This window comes from Saccopteryx bilineata, chromosome 5 (genome assembly GCF_036850765.1).
Source record: "Saccopteryx bilineata isolate mSacBil1 chromosome 5, mSacBil1_pri_phased_curated, whole genome shotgun sequence".
Lineage (NCBI taxonomy): Eukaryota > Metazoa > Chordata > Mammalia > Chiroptera > Emballonuridae > Saccopteryx > Saccopteryx bilineata.
Genome location: NC_089494.1, coordinates 235,266,526 through 235,287,937, shown reverse-complemented (window position 1 = coordinate 235,287,937; position 21,412 = coordinate 235,266,526). Strand labels below are relative to the sequence as shown.

The 21,412-nt window shown below is 37.5% G+C and overlaps 1 protein-coding gene across 2 annotated transcripts; it reads left to right on the top strand.

Annotated features, from left to right (window-relative positions):
- The first annotated feature begins 2,018 nt into the window (after window positions 1-2,018).
- TMEM33 (transmembrane protein 33) lies at window positions 2,019-21,308 on the top strand. 2 transcript variants are annotated; one of them, XM_066278649.1, is made up of 8 exons: window positions 2,019-2,142; window positions 2,326-2,399; window positions 6,844-6,938; window positions 7,410-7,597; window positions 8,554-8,621; window positions 9,926-10,059; window positions 14,519-14,602; window positions 19,864-21,308. In XM_066278649.1, the coding sequence occupies exons 2-8, from the start codon at window positions 2,355-2,357 to the stop codon at window positions 19,991-19,993; spliced, it is 744 nt and encodes a 247-aa protein (XP_066134746.1). In that variant the 5' UTR covers window positions 2,019-2,142; window positions 2,326-2,354; the 3' UTR covers window positions 19,994-21,308. The 2 variants fall into 2 exon arrangements, with proteins under 2 accessions (XP_066134746.1, XP_066134747.1); XM_066278650.1 differs by lacking the exon at window positions 2,019-2,142 and adding an exon at window positions 2,151-2,230.
- The last annotated feature ends 104 nt before the right edge of the window (window positions 21,309-21,412 follow it).

The window sequence follows — 21,412 nt, the reverse complement described above, 5'->3', positions numbered from 1 at the left end:
ACACACACACACACACTCTTGCCCAGACACTCCTGGTTAGTATACAAATAATGATAAGAAATGTAAGAGAGTGATAAGTGCTATAAAAATATGGAGCAAATGATATGCGAGAAGTGTGGAAAAGAAGTATATATTTTACCTTAGCTAGGGAAGTAGCTAATCCAGGCTGGAGATTGGGCAGTAGTCTTCCAGAAACAGAGGTTTATATGACTTCAAGAGGGCAGCATTTGACTTGTCCACTACAGCTGACTGGCACGTGGGGTGCCCATAGATATTGGTGGAAAACTACACATCTGAGAGAGTCAGAGTATTATACAGGTTCATGGTTTACAAGTGGGATGCCAGCATTCCTGTATGTCCCTGGTCAGCTTCCTCTCCACCACCTCAGATTTTTTCTCAATCCACTGCTCTTCTATCCTTCTCCACAGCTCTTCTCCAGGTCTCAGAAGACGACCTTCCCTCTCCAGCACACTCATACCTAGTCAAGTCACCAAATCTTAGACAGTCTATTCAAGCCATCTTTCCTCTTCCCCATTATATTGCCTCCATTTAGAATCTCATCACTTCTCTCCTATATGTGTATAATGGCCTGCCAATTAGTTTCTTGGCTCTTCCTTTGCTCTTTTGATCTTCTATCTGGCTGCCAGAATGATTAAAATCTCACAATGTCACACTTTTTTTTTGAGAGAGAGAGAGAGCGGAGAGAGAGAAAAATCAATTTGTTGTTTCACTTACTTATGCATTTATTGGTTGATTCTTATATGTGCTGTAACCAGGGATTGAACCCATAACCTTGGTGTATGGGGACAATGCTCTAACCAACTGTGTTACCAGGCCAGGGCTCAATGTCACACCTTTGATTAAAATTGTACCATGGTTACCTGGATTTCAGAGTTAAGTTCATATTCTCTCCTCAGCACACCTGCCTGAATTTCTAGCCCAAATTTTTCAATCTCCCTCACTAGCACCTTCATTCTGGCCATAATGAACGAGTCACCTGACTGTCCTGTTGTTTCACGCACTTTCTGTTGTTGTCTGGGAACCCCTCCCCCACTTAGCCAACTTCTCCTTGCCCTTCAAAATTTACAGCCAGAATTTACTTTCCCAGGACACTGTCCCAGATCCATTATGATTTAGGTTCCCTCCTGTGTGCTCCCTGTGATTAATTCAGCCTCTGCTGGTGTACACAAGCCCTGTGCTGCGATTTCAGTTTGCTTGTCCGTCTCTCCTGCAGTCTGTGTCATATTCATCTCTTTATCCTCTGTGCCTAGCTTGGGGCCTGTCACATACCAAGCCTCCTTACGTGCTTGCTCAAAGGATTAGTTTTAGAGGTAGACCAATAGGGTTTAATAAGCCCCTGGAGAAAAACAGCAACGAAGACATTGCTGAGCCTTCTATATTAGGGAGTAGAAAGATTTCATGGTTTGGACATAGCTAAGGTGACCAATTGTCCTCCTTCAGGGAGGACAGTCCTTCTTTTGTAAGTTCTGTCCTCCCTCAAAAAGTGTCCTCCTACATGTCCCCCTTTTTGATATTGGAAGGCTAATCTGTCAATGTCCGTATTCAATCGATGCAGAGTTGATCCATTGCGTGTGATGTGATGTGTTTGTATCTAAATGAGTACTTTTTCTTACAATTACTATTAAAAATTAATAGGCATGTAAGCATAATTACAATGTAAAATATTACAAATGTTTTTATTATGCATTTATCATATTATAGTGTATTATTGTTGCAATGAATGTTTCTTTTATTTAAAATATTGTTTTCTTCAGTTTATTTTTGTCCTCTTTTTTCATTGTAAAAAAGTCGGTCACCTTAACATAGCAGGGGGCACCATCTGTGAGCTGGAGATGAGGGAAAGTTGCTTCACCGCCCTCGCTCACTGGGCCAATTGGCAGGCAGGACAGGTGAAACCGAAATGAGAAAAAAAATACAACTCCCGTCATGCCCGAGGGCACCATTCCGGTTTCACCTCTTGATCACTGCCTCTTCCCCACGGAAGTGAAAGAAGAACTTCCGGTCCCGGCAAGAACCTGGCGCCTGCAACATTAGATCAACCCTGTTTGGCCTTACTCGGAAGCTCCGCCTTCGCTCCGGTCTTTCTAGAAACTCACCTTTGATCCTCGAGGTGGTGGACAGGTATTTCCCGGCCACTGCGGGTGTCCCCGGGGAGTCTGCGGCAATGGTGCTGGGGAGAACTTTTCTCTGGAGGGTTGAAGTTCCCGCAGTGCGTGCCTGGCTAGTGGCACCGGGCAGGGAAGCCGGTTACCGGAGCCTTGTCCCCGGCACTGACATTTCTTTATTTTCTCTTCCCAATCGCAGCGTCCTAGAGGCGTGTGTGTGTCCCCCCCATGGCGGATACGGTCCCCAACGGCCCCCAAGGGGCGGGCGCAGTGGTAAGTGAACGGGGAGGGTAGTTTGCTTTGATTTGCAAGAGTTGGGAAGGATCAGGAAGTGTTGCAAGTCGGAGCCGAGGCGCTTCAGAAACTCGTTGCTTTCAGGACTGAGACTAGTGATTGGGGTGGGACTAGGTGGTGGCGGAGTGGGGGGTCGTGCTCGAAGCTGTAGGGGCAGCTATAAGTTTCTTTTTCGGAAGCGACGTCAGGTCAGTTAGTAGTCTGGCTGGACCGTGTAGCCCACACCTGTATGCTGTGGAAACGGCCTTCTTGCAGCCTTCGTCTCTATCCTAGGTCCCAAGGTTGAGGTGCCACCTGATTTTGTGCCGTGACACGTGTGCTGGCAGAGAACATTTCTGCCCATTTTATGCTATTGTATAGAAACTACGCAAAGGCAAAAGGGCGTCTTTTGTTTTCTTTCTTTCGTCATTTTGTCATTACTTCTTTACGAAGAGAGATATTATGCTTTCTCCCTAAGATGCATATCTGCTGCTTACTAGTTATTTGTACTCAAAGCATAATTGCCCTCTCATTTTAAGCACTGTATGTGAATTGAGCGTCACTTTTTTCTTTTTAAACATTTTGCAGCATCTTTATTTGTATATACACTTTTTCTTTATTTTGCAGACCCTTTTGAGAGTTAGTTGCATACATGGTGATGGTAATAAAGTACGTCAGTATTCTATATGACTATAATGCAGTCATCACTGCAATTTTCGCAGTTAAATTTGGGAAGTTTAACGTTGATACATGTTATAACCTAATATTCAATCCATATTCAAATTTTCTCAATTGCCCTTTAAAGTTACTTCCTCCTCAAACCAGATTCAATCAAAAAGCATTCCTTGCCTTTACTGGCCTTTAATCTTTTGTAGCGAAGAACAGTTCCTTTGCCCTTCTCCCATTTTTGTCTTTCAAGAGTCCAGGCCTGTTCTGCAGAATACTTCTCCAATTGGAGTTGTCTGATCCTCACCCCATGACTAGATTGAGGTTAAACATTTTGGCAGGAGTATTACATAGGTGATATTCTGTTCTTCTCAGTGCATTATATATATATCAGGAAGCATTTTATTTTTTTTTAATTTTTATTCATTTTAAAGAGGAGTGAGAGAGAGAGAGAGAGAGAGGAAAAGGGGGGAGGAGCAAGAAGCATCAACTCCCATACGTGCCTTGACCAGGCAAGTGCAGGGTTTTGAACCAGCAACCTCAGTGTTCCAGGTTGATGCTTTATCCACTGCGCCGCCACAGGTCAGGCCATATCAGAAAGCATTTTATATTGATTTATCCCATAAACGGAGATACTAAGTTTGATTATCTCTAGTTAAGGTGGTATCCACCAGATTCTCCATTGTAAAGATACCTTTTTCTTGCCTTGGTAATTAAAAAAATTGTCTTTCATATGGTACTCTGAGACTATATGAATAGTTTTTCACCCAAAGATCCATTGATAGTTTTTGCCTGAACGGTTTTATAACATGATTGGTCAGTTCACTCTTAAAATTTAAACCAATCCACCTTTTTAAACCTTTTTTGTTGTGTAGTAGAATACACATATATAAAAATGTACAAAATGGAATGTACAGCTCAATGATTTATCACATAGTAAATACCCTACCAGTGGTCCACAAACTCACTAGTCAACACAGCCAAATATCAACAGTACAACAATTGAAATTTCTTTTGAGAGCCAAGTTTTTTTAAACTTAAACTATATAGGTAGGGACATTTTCCTTATTGAGGTAGCGCCCACACATGGTATTTTGTGGAAGAGCCACACTCAAGGGGCCACAGAGCCGTATGTGGCTCGCAAGCCACAGTTTGCCAACCAGGGCCCTAAACAAATAGGTTTTTCTTTCCCCAAGTGAGAGGAGGGGAGATAGTGAGACAGACTCCCACATACACCCCGACCAGGATCCACCTGGCAACCCCATCTGGGGCTGATGCTTGAAATAACCGAGCTATCCTCAGTGCCTGAGGTGGACACTTGGTCGGACCAACCTGGCTATACTGAGTGCCCAGAGCCCATGCTCAAACCAGTAGAGCCAAGTGCTGTGAGAGAGGTAGAGAGAGAGAAGGGGGAAAGGAGGGAAAGAGAAGCAGATGGTCACTTCTGTGTGTCCCAACCAGGGATCGATTCCAGGATGTCTGTATGCTGGGCCGACACTCTGTCCGCTAAGCCACCAGCCAGAAGGTAAACAAACAGATTTTAAAGAAAATGTCCTAAAATTAATTCAAACTATGGTGTAGAATCTGAATATTTGTAGAGAAATTGAGCATAGGGAGCTAGATGCATCTTTCCACCTTTGTACTGGTAATCATTAAAATTCAGGGGAGTCAGCAATATAGTTGGATAGAATGAACTAGAAGTTCTGCATCAGTATGTAGAAATTCCCTGCATACTGTTAAAGACATTCAATAAAACATCCTTGAACATTAAAATGTTCTTGCATTTTTTTCAAAAGTTTTTTTACTCTATTTTCAAAAGATAATTATGTTAGATTGCTTAGACTAGTGTTTTAGACTCCAAGTTAAGACCCATTAGTGAGTTTTGAAGTCACTGTAGTAGAAACACAAGTATTTTTAAAACATTAACTGGATACAGGCCATACTGGTAGTGGCATAGAGTGTCTATCTACTTGGGATGCTGACATCTCTGAGCATCTTGAGTGCAGACTTACTAGCTTGATGTGGGGTCACTGGCTTGACCTTAGGATCATTGACTTGATCCCATGGTCTCGGGCTTGAGCCTAAAGGTTGCTGGCTTGAGCAAGGGTTCCCTGGCTTGGCTGGAGTCCTTTAGTCAAGGAACATGTGAGAAGCAGTCTTTGAACAACTAAAGTGCCACAACTATGAGTTGATGCTTCTCATCTCTCTCCCTCCCTTTTTCTCCCTCACTCTATTTCTCTCTCACTAAAGCAAACAAAAAAACATTAACTAGAATATAAAATACCAAAATTCATCACACATAGTATAGATAAGTATTGTTTTGTGAAACTTTTGTTTATATATTCACATTTGTATTGAATCTTGATATAAAAATTATTTATGTAGATCTTATCAAAAATGTAAAAGCCACTTTAGAATTTGAATATAAGATTATTTTGAATGGGAAAACAGATTTTAAGTTACTGCTTTAGCGGTAACTTTTGGCAAAAAGCAGCAAAGGATCAGAGAATGAGAAAAAACGGAGAAGAAAGTGGTATATGTAAGTTTAAGGGTCACTGAAACCTGGGTGAGACTTGTGGGGGAGCTTCCAGGGGGTGAGAAAGCCATAAAATCAGAGAGGCAGGTGCCATTTAACACCTGACAGCACCTCCAGTATATCAGGCCCTTGTGTGAACCGAGGCAGATAGATCATTCATAGGCTGAGTTCAGTAGCAAGTGACTGTTGGCATAGTTTTACATTTCTCATTTGTAAAGTTTACTTAATCCAAACTGGCTTTGTATGATGCCTCTTTATTTAGATCTGAGACATACTTATTTAAATTTGAGATTTTTCTAGAAATCTAGAAATAGGCATTATGGTTCTCTTGAGAGCAGTTCTTATTTAACCTTTTTTTTTTTTTTTTTTAATTCCAGAGAGAGAGGAAAGGGGAGAGACACACAGGAACATAGATGTGTTCCTGCATGTGCCCTGACTGGGGATTGAATTGGCAACCTCTGCCCCATGGGGCAATGCTCTAACTAACTAAGCCATCTGGCCAGGGCTATGAAGTGTTCTTTTAAAATATACTGCTCACAAAAATTAGGGGATATTTCAAAATAAATATGAAGTGATAAAAAAAGCATTTGATTTTTTTATCAAACAAGAATATCAGAAAAGCAAATATCAAGTCAAAGAAAGTTGTTTGACTATGCAAATGATATGCAAAACCAACTTTTTTTCATTGGTGAAAATGCACTATACAAAAGGCTGAAAGTACTGGAGTATCTGCACGTTCTCTGATCCCCTGATTTTTGTGAGCAGTGTAGATGAAGCCAGTATTACAAATGCAGTAGGAATACAGACAGTTGTTAAATTTCTGTTTCAGGTTTTCTTATTTTTTCTTTGTCAACTGGTATATTTCTACTTTCTGTGTTTTCCATATCGGAACTGTAAGGCTTTGGACTTGGGTGAAACAATTGCTTAAGAGTCTTCCCTGAATGATCTTTTAAAAAAACCAACAACTGTGTTGTTAAAGAATCGTTAAAACATTTGGCGCCCTGGCAGCATGGCGTGGTTAGTTAGAGCATGGCCCTGCTATGCAGGTGTTGCCATTTTCTCTCAGTCAGGGCACATACGAAACAGATGGATGTTTCTATCTCCCCCTTCCTCTCTCTTTAAAATCAATCAATAAAAAAATTTTTAAAGAGCATTTTGAATAGTAATAAAACTATATAAATTTCATCCTTTAACATAGTTTGTAGCCTTAGTTTACTGTACTATTTTCCTCTTTAAATCCAGCAATTCATGATGACCAATAAACTGGACACAGCAATGTGGCTTTCTCGCTTGTTCACGGTGTACTGCTCTGCTTTGTTCGTCCTGCCTCTTCTTGGGTATGTATTTTACCTATTTTTGCCTTACATATTCAGTTGTTTAGTCTGTTTTTGTGGAATATCTTTTAGGCACGAGATTTATTTAACTGCAAGGGGTTCAGGGACAAATAATACACAAGTTTTGTCTTTAAGGCACTAATAACCTAATGCTACTAACTGGAAGAATATTTTATACTATGTGTTTTGTGGAAACTAACATCACATTGAAAATCTGAGAGAGAATGGATATGTGGAAATGAGTTCATGTTTGCAGTTTTGACTTTTTAAGTTAGAGGAAAGAATGACTCGTAATTCAGTTAGGTATAAATATGAAGTGACCCTTCTAAGAAGGCACAGTCGGTTCTAGTAATTTTTTTCTCTTTATAATTAAGTAATAGATTTTGGTGTTGTGCAATTATGATGCAATTCACAAAGGAGGAAGGGGCACGGTGGTTGTTTATGTCTCACGATAACCTCTCTGGTAATTTGCAGGTTGCATGAAGCAGCAAGCTTTTACCAACGCGCTTTGCTGGCAAACGCTCTTACCAGTGCTCTGAGGCTGCACCAAAGATTACCGCACTTCCAGCTAAGCAGAGCTTTCCTGGCCCAAGCTTTGTTAGAGGACAGCTGCCACTACCTGCTGTATTCGCTCATCTTTGTCAATTCCTACCCTGTTACAAGTATCCTTTTGTACCTTTCTGACAATGAAATTGCCTTCTGCCATGGATAGAGTAGAAAATAAGGTCACATGGATAATTTCTGGAGCTAATGAGAATTACCGTATTTTTCGCTCCATAAGACGCACCTAGGGTTTTAAGGAGGAAAATAAGAAAAAAATATTCTGAACCAAATCATGTGTTAAAATATTTAATAAAATATACCACAATAATATTTCAACAATGTAAACTCAACAGCAGTATTAACAACTATTAGCACTGTAATTAACAAATGAGAAGAGACTTTAATGTTCAAATACTCTTCTAGTTGTCCGGGAACCCGCAGCAGCTAAAAAAATGAACATTCGCTCCATTCCCCCTCCACTTTGGGGGGAAAAAAGTGCGTCTTAGGGAGCGAAAAATAAGTTAACTCATTTGGAATTTGTATGTTTGCACATTTCAGAAGCGTTGTGGGGTAAGAATAAGTATTCTAAAAAAAAGGAGAGAGATGAAGGACAGAGTAGGCTGTTCAGTAGGTTGGGGAAGCACCAGTTTAACAGCTAAATAGGTTTCTTTGCTGTAGGACCTTTGGTACGCTGATACACTGTGAGCCTGAAAGAAGTACTGAGTGTGTTGTTTTCAGTGTGGCTCTCCTACTGTGGGTCATCCCTCAGGAAGGCGTTCTGTGCTTGGAGAAATGCTGCTCTTTAAGGTTCCTTCAATATTTATGGTACAACTATACATAAAGGAAGCACAATGAAATATATCTGTAAGACGAAGTATAAGAGGAAACATTTTTTGAGCACTTATTTTGCCAGCATATATGAATTTGACATACTTAATTCTTACAACACTGGAAAAAATGATCCCTGAACTCCTTTTAGCAGATGCCATTTCGGATGTGTGTATTTGGACATAATACATAGCCTGTTTTGTAAAGTAGAATTGTAAATGTTGTTTTCCTTAATTGTTTTCTACAGTGAGTATTTTCCCAGTCTTGTTGTTCTCTTTGCTTCATGCTGCCACATACACAAAAAAGGTCCTTGATGTACGTAAAACTGCTTTTTTTTTAACTCCTGGATTACAGCTAGTTGACATAAATTAAAGCTCTAAGGCATTTTGGCTTTTGTCATAAGAAGTTTCTCTAATCCCTACAAATTTGTTCTAAATTATTTAGTGATTTAAAAGTTTTAAGTTTGGAATAGTTGATTTACATTTCTTAAAATAGTGTATTTTGTAGATAAAAAAATTGAAATTTCTAAAATTTGAAATAGATCTCATTATTTAAAGGAATCAAACCTTTGAGGTTTGATAAGTTGTCAGAGATTTTTTTTTTTTTTTGTATTTTTTTGTATTTTTCTGAAGTTAGAAGCAGGGATGCAGAGAAACAGACTCCACATGTGCCTGACCAGGATTCACCCGGCAAGCCCACTAGGGGGCGATGCTCTGCCCATCTGGGGCGTTGTTCCTTTGCAACTGGAGCCATTCTAGTGCCTGAGGGGGAGGCCTTGGAGGCATCCTCCGTGACCAGGACAACTTTGCTCCAATGAAGCCTTAGCTGTAGGAGGGGAAGGGAAGAGAGAGAGAGAGAAAGAAAAGAGGGGGAAGGGTGGAGAAGCAGATGGGTGCTTCTCCTGTGTGCCCTGACCGGGAATCAAACCCAGAACTTGTACACACTAGGCTGACGCTCTACCACTGAGCCAACCAGCCAGGGCCTGTCAGAGATCTATCTCTTGATCTGTCAGTATTTAATTCTACCATACCAGTTAGGTAGAGTGTACTGAATTTCTTTTACTCTAATGTTCAAAACTGCTACTTTCTGAAAAGTTCTTATTCTTGGGTTGGAAAATTAAGCCTAATTTTAGTGTGTCAGGCAGATTGACTGCATAGGCACAGAAATTTGAATTAAAATATCCAAATTTGCCTCATGCCATTTTTTTTTATCCCTTTAGTTCTTTGATCACAGTCATAATTGGACTTGGTAATTTCTACCTTTAGTTTGCTAAGGAGTCACAGATACTTCCACTGTTTTACTAAGTATTCAGATTTTGTTATAGTTAGAGAGGAATAACCACTATTTTTGTGAAATAATCTAATTTTAAGAAAAATGAATCCTCAAAGATTGAAAAGGACTTGTATTAAAGTTGTTGTTTTTAATCTTCAACTACACAATATAATAAAGCAAGAAAATACAGTAAGTTTTGTCCTTAAGTAGTTCCTATACTTTATATCATTATTCCCAAATAATTATCCTTTGCTTGTATGGCTTGTTGAATATGCTGTTAAGAAAGAAAATAATTGAGTGATCAGAAATGCTTTGTTATTTCTAATGTCTGTTTTCTTATGTTTTAGGCAAAGGGTTCAAATAGTTTACCTCTGCTGAGATCTATCTTGGATAAATTAAGCACTAATCAACAGAATATTCTGAAATTCATTGCTTGTAATGAAATACTCTTGATGCCTGCTACAGTTTTTATGCTTTTTAGGTAAGAATAAAAATACATTTCTTTTGGGAGGCCAACAACTAAGTGAATATAATAAATTTATTAACTCAAATTTTATCCTGCTTAAATCCATTGAAGTGGATCCTGACATGTAGCGCTGGGCGGGTCTCAGCAGTTTTCCTTTCACTTACAGCGAGCACCTGAAACACAGCACACCTAGGATCACGTCTTAGTTATCGTTCTTTGTGATGTATAACATTTTGAACACAATTTCAGAACAACTACCTTTGCAGGAATCTCAGGAAGTCTAGTTTAGTCCCTTCTTCTATTATTGAGATGATTTTTCCTATATTAGAGAAAAATCTGAAAAATTATGATCTGGTATTATTGCCCACTAACACCTCCATAGTTTGTATTTTAATTATAAAAGTAGTGCAAAAGAAATTGTAATGCATGAATAAAGAAAGGCTTCCTTTTTATAAGAATATTAGGAAAGTAAGCTATCAACCACTCCATCAATGTTCTTTTTCTTTTTAAAAAAAATTTTCCGTTGATTCCGGGGGGTGGGGGAGGAGAGAGAGTGGGGGGAAGGAAGAGAGAGGAACATTAGCTTTGTTCCACTTAGTAGTTCCACTGAGTTGTGTACTCATTGGTTGCTTTTCCTACATGTCCTGACCGGGGGTCGAACCTGTGACCTCTAGCAGGCCAGATAAACGCTTTATCCACTGAACCACCTGGCCCACGGCCTCCATCAATGTTCTTGCATTTAAGTTTTAAAACTACATTTATGCCTATATTATTATTTTTTCAATTTTTAGTTTCACAAGTATTAAGACACTACTTATAAAAGCTAAAATATCATTTGACTATGAATCCTAGTGGTAATTCTGTCCTCTCCTTCCCAGAGGTAAGGAGTTTCACAATGTAGACATGTATGTAGTCCTTTAAAAATGCTTATGCAGGGCCCTGGCCAGTTGGCTCAGTGGTAGAGCGTCGGCCTGGCGTGCAGAGGTCCCGGGTTCGATTCCCAGCCAGGGCACACAGGAGAAGCGCCCCTCTGCTTCTCCACCCCTCCCCCTCTCCTTCCTCTCTGTCTCTCTCTTCCCCTCCTGCAGCCAAGGCTCCATTGGAGCAAAGTTGGCCCGAGCACTGGGAGTGGCTCTATGGCCTCTGCCTCAGGCGCTAGAATGGCTCTGGTCGCAACAGAGCTACGCCCAAGATGGGCAGAGCATCGCCCCCTGGTAGGCAGAGCGTCACCCCCTGGTGGGCGTGCCAGGATCCGGTCGGGCGCATGCGAGAGTCTGTCTGACTGTCAGAAAAATTTCCAGCTTCAGAAAAATACAAAAAAAAAAAAATGCTTATGCAGATAGGTAGAAAATATATTTCATTATGGGTGTGGGATTTTGTTTGTTTAGTTTTTATTTTAGGTTAGAAGTATCATATCAGTTGCCCATATCTTGCTTTTTACAGTCATAAAGTATGTTTTTGTGATCTATTTATATTGACATAAGAATTCTTATTTGTTTTAATGAGTGGCTATGTAGTGTTCCAGCATGTTAATATGCTACATTTTATTACACATTCCCCTGTTGATGGACATTTGTTTCAAAATATTTACTTTTTCAAATATTGATGTAGTAGACATGTTTTTCCTTGTCTGTTACACTTTCCTCTCAGTGTTATCTCTAACATAGATGCCTGAATTTTGCTGCGTCTAAGCTAGGTGCGTTTTATATTCAATAGTCCACGACAGATTGTCATCTAAAATGTCTGTACTACCTGTTTTCCATAATCTCATTAATTTATGAGACGAATGGGATAGCTACTACACTACAGAAACTATATAATCTCATTAATTTGTAACAAACTTGATTTTGTTTATGAAATGTTCTAATACTCATTGACTGAGGTTTTTATGTACCTGACAGTTCCTCTCTTTCACAGTCTCTTTTCAAGCTAGTAGAAGTTGCATAGATTTTCTCATAAAAGCATCTGTTTCATTCTTTTAATTATTGTTTTCTTCTGAATCCAGGCTCACCACATATTACTTAAGTTGTGGGTCCCAACTAGATAATATAACCTAAATAAAGTTCTGGAATGATGTAATGGGAAGACTTCTTACTGGGTGACAGGGACCTGAATGAATTCTAGTTGATTTGACCATTAACTTAGCCTTCTGAGCCTTGAGCCTTGATTTTCCACATTTAAAAAACTAGTAGTACAGTGGTTGAAATAAATTGCCTAAAATCCTTCTAGCTCTTACATTCCATGAATGCTGAATGTAGGAGTTGATGCAGCTGTATTTGTCTATTCTGCTCAAAAACTTTCACCCTAAAGGTTAGTTCTCTCTCTTTTGTGATTCTGCTTAGTCACTAAGCACTTCAGTTAGTAAAGGGAATCTTTTTGCCCTCTTACTTCCTTATTCATTTTTTTGTTTCTTGAGTCACTTAATCTTGGTCTTGGGTCACATGAGGTTCTGTGATTTGTTTCATATAATGGGATAAGAGTTAAAATGTAGATTACCAAAGCTAGTTCTTTATATGAGTATAATTAATATCTATCTGAAACCTCTAGATTCTGTTTAACAAGTAAAATAATTTACTCTCTTAAATCAACTTAAGATAATTATAATGACATGCTGCGATGTTATGCACACTTAAACAAAAACCTCATTTTGGGAACTGCAGTGAATATTTTTTGGAAGGCCAAGTTTTGACAGTACTGGTACATTAACTCAGTTCTGCTACTTAATCTTTTATTTAAATACTTCTATGCACAAAGTGGTTTTATTTTTTCAAGATAACTATAAAGGGGATGAGAATTTACCAGAAATATTTAACTAGAACAAATCACTTTGTTATTATAAAAAAAATTAAGGTTATAAAGTTTGATTCACTCTCTAATGGGAAAAGCTGTGAGTATGCCACTTGAATATAACATGAACTGTAAAGTTAAAAAACATTTTTAAATTATTATTTTTTAAATGGTCTTTTCCTGGTAGAAGCACTAAGTAATATTTGTAGCAGTATTGCTTAAAGCTGTGTATTTAAAAATGAACATAAAATAAAAGTTTACCTTACACATACATGCAGACGTGCAAAGACAGATTAAGAAGGACCATTGTAGCTTTATTTATTCACTATTAGAGAGCTTATTACATAATAGTACATGCATACGCTAGGATACTGGAAGCTGTAAAAAGAATGAGATAAATTTATGTGCTGTGATAAAGAATGATCTCCAAGATATAATAAATATAAAGGTTTAAGAACCTTATGGTAAAAACAAAAAACTGTATGGCGTTCTGCATTTAAATTGTGGGGTGTGTTTATGTGTTTGAGAGCATATATATGTTTCTTCCTGCCTTGGTTTCTTCATCTTTAAAATAGGAATGACAATACTTCCTTCCTTGAGTTGTTAAATAGATTCAGTGAATTACAAAGTGAGCACTATATCAGTGTTTGTTATGTATGCTTGTATATGTAAATTTCTGGAAGGACAGAGATGGTGCTATCTATACCTTTGAGAAAGGAGCTAACTTGGATGATGGAAAGTTTGTTTTTCGTTGAATATTTTTTCCTAGCTATAGTTTCTGTAGTATGAATATTAAGTTTTCAATTTAAAAAGTTAAAAATTTGTCACAAGATTGGGACAAATTAGTGAGAAGTTTATAATCATATAAATTATTTTTATTATGAAAGGAATATCACATAATTTAGAAGAAAATGTTAAAAATTAACCTAAACAAACATTTTACATCTTAATGTATTTGCTCCCCAAAAGAAAGTAAATATGTATAGTTTTTATATTCTGCTTTCTTCAAAGTTGTGTAGTTTTCATAATCAAGATTTTAAGTACTTGCTTATTAAGTCTATCAAATAAACATAATATAACTTACTTAGCCTGTTACCTAACTGTCCATGTTGTTGCTGCATTTTATTTGTAGCTCTTTCAGTGAATATCTTAATCCCGATAGTTTTTCCTAGGAAAGGATCCCAGGTTTAGAATTTCATAAACATATGTTTGACTCTTGAGTATTGTAATTTTGTTTCTTAACTAAGAAAAATAATTAGAATAGGCTATGTAAATTTACAAGTGAGCCTGTCTGATTTTATTAGTGTTTCTGTTGTATATATAAAATGAATCATTTTTTAATTTTAATGTTACAAAGTTTAAAATTTGATTATCAATTAATAATAATGGAAGCACTTATATATGGCACTTATATACATTTTTGATTTAGTAGCTTTAAAATTTTTTTACGTTATACATGCATGAATACATGTTAATATAAATTTCAATAGTAACATTTTACTCTTTACCTATTATATATATTCTTTTATTTTTTTTAAAGAATAACTTAGATTTAGATGTGATAGATATTACTCTGAGCAATTGTTGAATGAAGACACATTTCCAGTTAAATTGCCTTCAAGTTTTGAGAGTATTTGTATGAGTTGTGATAATGTATATTGATTACCTTTGTATTTATTTATTTTAGCGGTCAAGGAAGTTTGCTCCAGCCTTTTATATACTATAGATTTCTTACTCTCCGATACTCTTCTCGAAGAAACCCGTATTGTCGGTAAGCTGGTGATTAGTTCACATCCATTTTATTTGTTAAGAGTAATGGGAAATACGGTATTTGTAACCTGTAAGTTATTTTGCTTTTATGTTAGAATTAGAAGCAAGCAATGATTTTATACATTTAAGTCTAGGCCTTAGAACTGTCTAGGGTTAATGAGATGGTGGTTGTATTTTTTTTTTCTTTTTTTCAAAAAACGAGGCTGGAGTTACCTTGACTATTTCTAAAAGAGTACTAAAGCTTAAGGAATTTAAAGATGTGTAAGACTTAAGTCCCACTCTTAAGGAACTTTCCTATTTGAAGAAACAAAACACATGTCAAATAATAAAAGAGGAAAACAGTAGTCCAGGATACAGTATTCACAAGTCAGTTTAAGATTAATTGTTGCAGGTTTACTTTTATCATGTCAATACTGTAGTCGACAGGAGGGAGAAGTCATTAAACCAGAAGATAGAAGAGTCTAGATTGGGTAACAACATTTTAGGTATGCAGCGGTGGGAATACAAGCTCAGAGGTGAGAAGGTACAAGCCATGCTTAAGAGACATGGAGTAGGTCTGTGTGACTATTAATGGAGATTCTGAATGGTGGATAGGTGGAGTGATGATGACAATGGTGTATTGGGGCCATGTCATTAAATTTCCTGAGTTTCAGGGTAGGAAGTGTGGAATTTATCTTTTAGATGTATGGGGATGATAGTTTTGACATGATCATAATAATCTTCAGATAGCCCTGTGCAAAATAGTTTGGAGTGGAAAAGTAAGGAAGAAGAAAAATATTTAGTGACTTAATGTAGTGTTTGGGAAGAGAGGCTTAAATTATTTTATAAGAAATAATGCTTGCTTATCTCAAAAGTTAGAATAAGACTAAAATAGATGACTTTTTAATGGCCTCTTAAATGTGTTATTCAGATAGCCATGTTAAATAGTTTTTTGTTTTCAAATTTAAAATAAATTCATCTTGTAGTAGAATTCAGCCAGAGACCCATTGAGTACATTAGCCTGATCTCTTGTATTTTTCACGTAAAAATATAATACAAATACAAAGTAAAAAGAGCTGAATGTGAATGCTGGCCCATCATTTGCCTGGTGTGTGACTTTAGACAAGTTATTTACATTTTATTTTCTTCATTGGTAAAGGAGGAAACATGGGATGAAATGAAGTAATGTTTAGGTTCTAATAGGTTCTTAATAGTTTATTTTCCTTTTTCTGTGATTCTGATTCTTCTTGTTTGAGGGGTTTTAATGCTTTCTTACACAGTGTCTTTACAATATTTCGTAAAATGGAGTTTACTTACTTTAGTCGTAACTTCTTAATGAACCCCTCATTGCAAATAAGTCTTCAATTTTACTTGACTCCGTCAGTTTTTGCCCTTTTTCTTTCTGGACCTTGTATTCATTTCAGGCATTTTTCTGGTCCTTGGTCATCCATTTTTCAGCAGCAGTTTTGTTTTGTTTTTCTCACATTTTTTCTACATACCCCTAAATAAGATCTGGACAGATCGATGTGGTGGCTTTTTGCTCTCCCAGGACGGGAAAGAAAATACTGAGATCAGGATGAATAGAAGTTTAGAAATGTCTAGTGAATAAAAAACAAAGGAGAGCCGAGGATCAGAACAACAGAACTTTGTGCTGATAAATGTCTTCAAAGATCTCACACTTTTAACCAATACAAGAGAAAAGGTAATGGAAAAATATTTGAGCTTATACACATTGGCGTACAGGCTATCAGATCACATTTTCTACACTACACTTTGCTTTGTTAGGGTTTTGAGACAGTCTGTAGTTGCCAGTTTGTACCGCTTTCACCTACCAGGGTATTTATTCTCAAGTTAGTGGTACCAGTGTTTTGTAGATGTCTAGTGTAGATTGTCCAGAGCTGTGCTGGCTAATATGGTAGCCACTAGCCACATTTGACCTTTTAAATTAAAATTTATAAAATTAAAACTCAATTCCTGAATTATACTGACCACCTTTCAGTTGCTTAAAAGCTATGTGTGACTGACGGCCTGTGTATTTAACAGCAAAGATAGACTTTTTGGTCATCGAAAGTTTTGTCAGTGCCCCTCCAGTTCAACTCTGGAGTTTGGTCTAGATTATGTCAGGGGTGGAGCCAATAATATCGGGACTAGGGACTAGCTGTGTGATTTGGGGCCAGCTGCTTTAGGCCACATCTATAACTTGAGGGGAACTGACTATTTTCCATATGCCTTCTAGTGTCATTCATTAGACCAGTGGTTCTCAAAGTGTGCACCAGGGCGCACTGGTGTGCCATAGAAGATTTCCAAGTGTGTCTATGGTATTCAAGATAAATATGTGCCTGTTGGGGACCAAAAAACCAATAGGGTTTTTGGAGTTTAGATTTTGGGGGACAGAGGTGTGGGGAATTGGCTGTAAGCTGACAGTCTGCCCAACCCCCCACCTCACTTGCATGATTAAGTAGCAAAAGGCTGTTAAGCTGTGGTGCTGGATTGTTTACACTACCCCCCGTGTTCCCCGGAAAGATTGGAGGCAAGTTTCTTCTATCCTTTGTCTGGTGTAAAGTTAAGATGATATGTATGGTGGGGGTTTTGGATTGATGATTAAACATAAGGAATTGTCTCTTGAAGCCTTTTGGATTTATATAAAAGAAGAATATGTGGCAATATCTAAAAAAGCTTTAAACATTTTACTACAATTTTCAACATCCTATTTATGTGAATTAGGATTTTCTACCCTCAACACAATTACGAGTAAAAAGAGAGGAATTCTTCAATGTATTGATGAGGAAATGAGAGTTTGTCTTTCAAATATATGCCCAAACATTGAAGAAATCGCTAGGACACATCAGGTTCATGTTTCTCATAAACACAAGAGTGAAAAAAGACTTAACACATATGTGCCAGGACCTACTGAATTTACTAAATCTTACTAAGAATGTATCTATATATATAAAAAGATAACTTTTCTGTTGTTTTTTTATTTTTAACCCATTTTTTATGAATTCTAAAAAGTATAAGTCAAAAATGTAACATAAAAATGTTTTTTAATGTCAGAATAAATTTAATTTTGTCATATTTATTTCATCTAATTACCATAAAAGCACACTTGGACTTTATTTTTTTTCTTTAATATTTGACTTAATTATTATAACATATTTCTCAGAAATTTGTATATAGTGCGCCTACAATTATTTGTAGGATTTTAAATGCACCCTGACTTCAAAAAGTTTGAGAACCACTGCATTAGACTCATTTATTCAGAAGACAGTGGCTGTGTGTTGGTGATAAGTTTTTGTAGTGTTGAGATAGCTGCTTACTGGGGACTCAGAGCTAAGCGCGTGGACAGCTGCGAGGAGGGCCATGCTGCTGGGGAAATGCAGGAGGCGGAGGGAGAGAGGAGAGTGCAGCAGGGGCGGCCGTGGGAGCCAGGTCTTCTCACTTCCGAGTTCTGACACAGGGCTGCCTGAGAGGGCGTGGCATAGCGCTACATAGCGCTAGTTCCTGTTGCTTGAGTTGAGAAGTATATAGGAAAATAATATAAGCTGTATGCCAAGAAAGGTAAACGGAGTAGATCGTGAAAGTGTGACTTTTATTTCAAGGTAGATAGGGCATTTGATGTATCATAATGGGGAGGGGTTAAGAATGAGATGAACTCTGATTTAGAACTGCCATTCCAGGAGATGAATTACAGTCTCACCAAGATGAGAAAAAGACCAACCTGGAAACTGTTAGAGTAGTCCAGAGCCTGGACCAATTCACTGGTCAAGGAAAAAGGACATAAATGTGTTTCAAGCCCGGAAACCTAAGAGGAGTTGTGAGTAGTAGGGCTGTCACAGTTAGGAGTTACAAGAAGAGTGGCAGGTTTGGGGGTAAATAGACATATTTCCAGATTTCCTCCCTGTCTTTTTGTGAGCACAGACTACATCCTTTCTTTTTGTTTTTTAGAAACAGTAGATTATGCTTTTTTTTTCCTAACCATAAAAATAACACAGAGGCTACAGGAGTAGTTGTCTTTATTCAGGATGAGTCATCACATAAGGTGAAAATTGTATATAAATTACAGTACAAGATACATAATATTATGTCTGCTAGCCTGTACAATACATGTGTAATATGTACAGTATGTAATAGAGAGTACTTGCAGGCAACGGGCATGGTTAAGGCAAAGGCAAAGTCTCCAGACTGTTTTGGGCACACACATGCGACATACCTGGAACATGGGAGTCCTGGCAGGAAGTAGCAGGAAGTGAAGCAGAAGATTTGATTGAGACCAGACTTGGGAGGGCACTGTATGATCAGGAGCTGGGTTTCCGTCTGAAGGCAAATTGCCGCGGACCAGCGCAGCTTCCAAATAACGGTGCAGAATTAAGGAAACACACTTTGTCAGAACAAAACCGATGGGACCGGGAGGACTCCTCAAACTGCCTGGCAGCATCTGAGTGCCTCACAGCCTCAGTTCGCTTTATTATATGGACCTATGCAAATCAAGGACCCTGATACAAAGTTGCACATCAAAGGCTAAGACAGGAACTCTCCCAAGGCAAAAACAGTATACATTAGTGAATTTTACAAACATCTGAAAACAAAGAGTCAGAGGAAGGGTATGTATATTGCTTCCTGCAACCCAAGGAAGGAAGGGGAGTAGGTGCAAACACAGAGCATCAAAGCCAAATATGGAGATGGAGGGGGTAGAACTTAAGCCCCCTGCCAAGCCTTGAATCTATAATGGCTTTTTGCCATTACCGGTCCACAACAGCAAATGATAAGTGGATTCCAGTTGATAAGTGGAATGATCCGATTGGGAAGGAACATCCATTGAGCATCTGCTGTGCTGTCTCCTTGAAACTTCAGTGTGACTCTGAAGTACATGTTCCTGTTCCACAGTCGGAAGCTCTAAGGCAGTATTTCATTTAAGGAAATGGTAGGTGGGACTGCCCATGTCACAAAATTTTCACTTTCTTGCTCTTTTTTAGAACTAGTTGAATTTGCCTAAGTGAAATGTGAAAATGCTGTGATCTACTGTAAAGATAGAAATCATCTCTAATCTCAGCCCTTAGGGGTGGTAGCCCTTTATTAAATGCTTTCTTAAATGAACTTTTCTTCCCCAAAAGACAGGTGTTGATTGGGATTTTTATTTTGTGTTTTCTCGAGAAAACTGTTGGCAGTGCCCTAGTTATTTCTTCAGATTCTTTAATGGCTGTAGGAAATTCCTTTGTCAGCATTTGCTGTGCATTATGTTGCTTTTTTCCTGTGTTTCTGAAAGAAAACTATTTTATCTTGCAGGACCTTGTTTAATGAATTGAGGATTATTGTTGAACATATGATAATGAAGCCTGCTTGCCCGCTGTTTGTGAGAAGACTTTGTCTCCAGAGCATTGCCTTTATAAGCAGATTGGCCCCAACAGTCGCCTAGTTTAATACCCAGCTAAGTTATACATAATATAAATAAGCATTATTAGCAGCTGGTAATTCTGCTAGGGTTTGTTAATTCCAGGTGTGAAACTGACCTCAATCCAATTTACGTAATTTACACAAATGCATCTATAATGCAAATAATGTTCTCCTGGCATGTTAAATCCAGCCTTTATAAAAAGAAGTTTCCAAGAAAATTCTACTGTGTTGTGTTGTTAATGGTTAAGGAAGTTTGTATTTTGTAATAAATGTATCAGATTTTTTTAGATGCTGCTGTGCCTTGATCATGTACATTTATTTTTCCTGTAAAAATAGTTCTAATATTTGTTTCAGCCTAATTGGTAACCTGAATTTCTTTATATTTGGCATTAGTTCATTGTAATATTTGCATATGTGAATTCATTGTATTTTGAGACAGTGTTCTTTTGCCATGTATGAATTTTGATTGATGATTTTAACAGAAGCACTTCCCACTGTATTTGATTTCAAATTGTTATTCAACTGATTTTGTATTGCTTTGTTAGGACAGATTTATTTTAGATGTGCCACTGTAAGAGGAATTCTGTATGTGTCTTGTGCTATGACCTTCCACAATTTTATTTCCAAAATTACTTATGTGGATTTGAATTAAAAAAAAAAAAGTTCAACTGTAAGGTTGTTAGCCAATTGGGTAAATATTTGAGGTCACCTAACCATTTTACCTCAGAGAGCAGTACTACAACTTTCCTTCCAGTGACTCACTGAATAACATTTCTCAGATAGGAAACCCTTCTTTACCAATGTGGACACATTGCTTCCTGGTATCATAGTTTATAGAATTACCCAGATCAGGTTCTTGACTACCAGTTTTCTTGGTTTCTTAGGCTTAAATTTTCATAGATAATTGGAGCAGTTCAGATACCTTTTTGAAAGGAATGTAATTGAAGATTGATCATATGACTATACTTACACTGAAATAATGATTATCCTGTAGATTGCATACACAGCAAATCTGATTTGAAGATTAAATGGAAAGGTTCGTAGGTAAGGTAATTGGGAATGGTGTACTTTTCAACTTCATAATGGATAAATGAATGGGGGATTTGGATGTATTATGCAACTGTGATTTAAGTTGTATAATATGTTAAGTCCTGTTTGTTGAGCTTCTATCAACTTTACAAAATTTATTTTGTTTTTTATTGTTGCATGATTGGAAATGTTTAAAATGTTGTAAAAATAATAGTACAGATTGATGTAATGGTTTTTATAACCAGTTTTCTTCTGTCTGCATGTAATTTGGATTTCTCAAATACATTCATTGGTTAACTTATTAGTAATAGTTTTCTTTTTGTTTAACTTTTTAGTCTATAGAATGTGGTATCTACTTGATAGCTCAACTACAACCAGCTCTTTTTGTAATATTTTTCTACTAAGTTAGAGA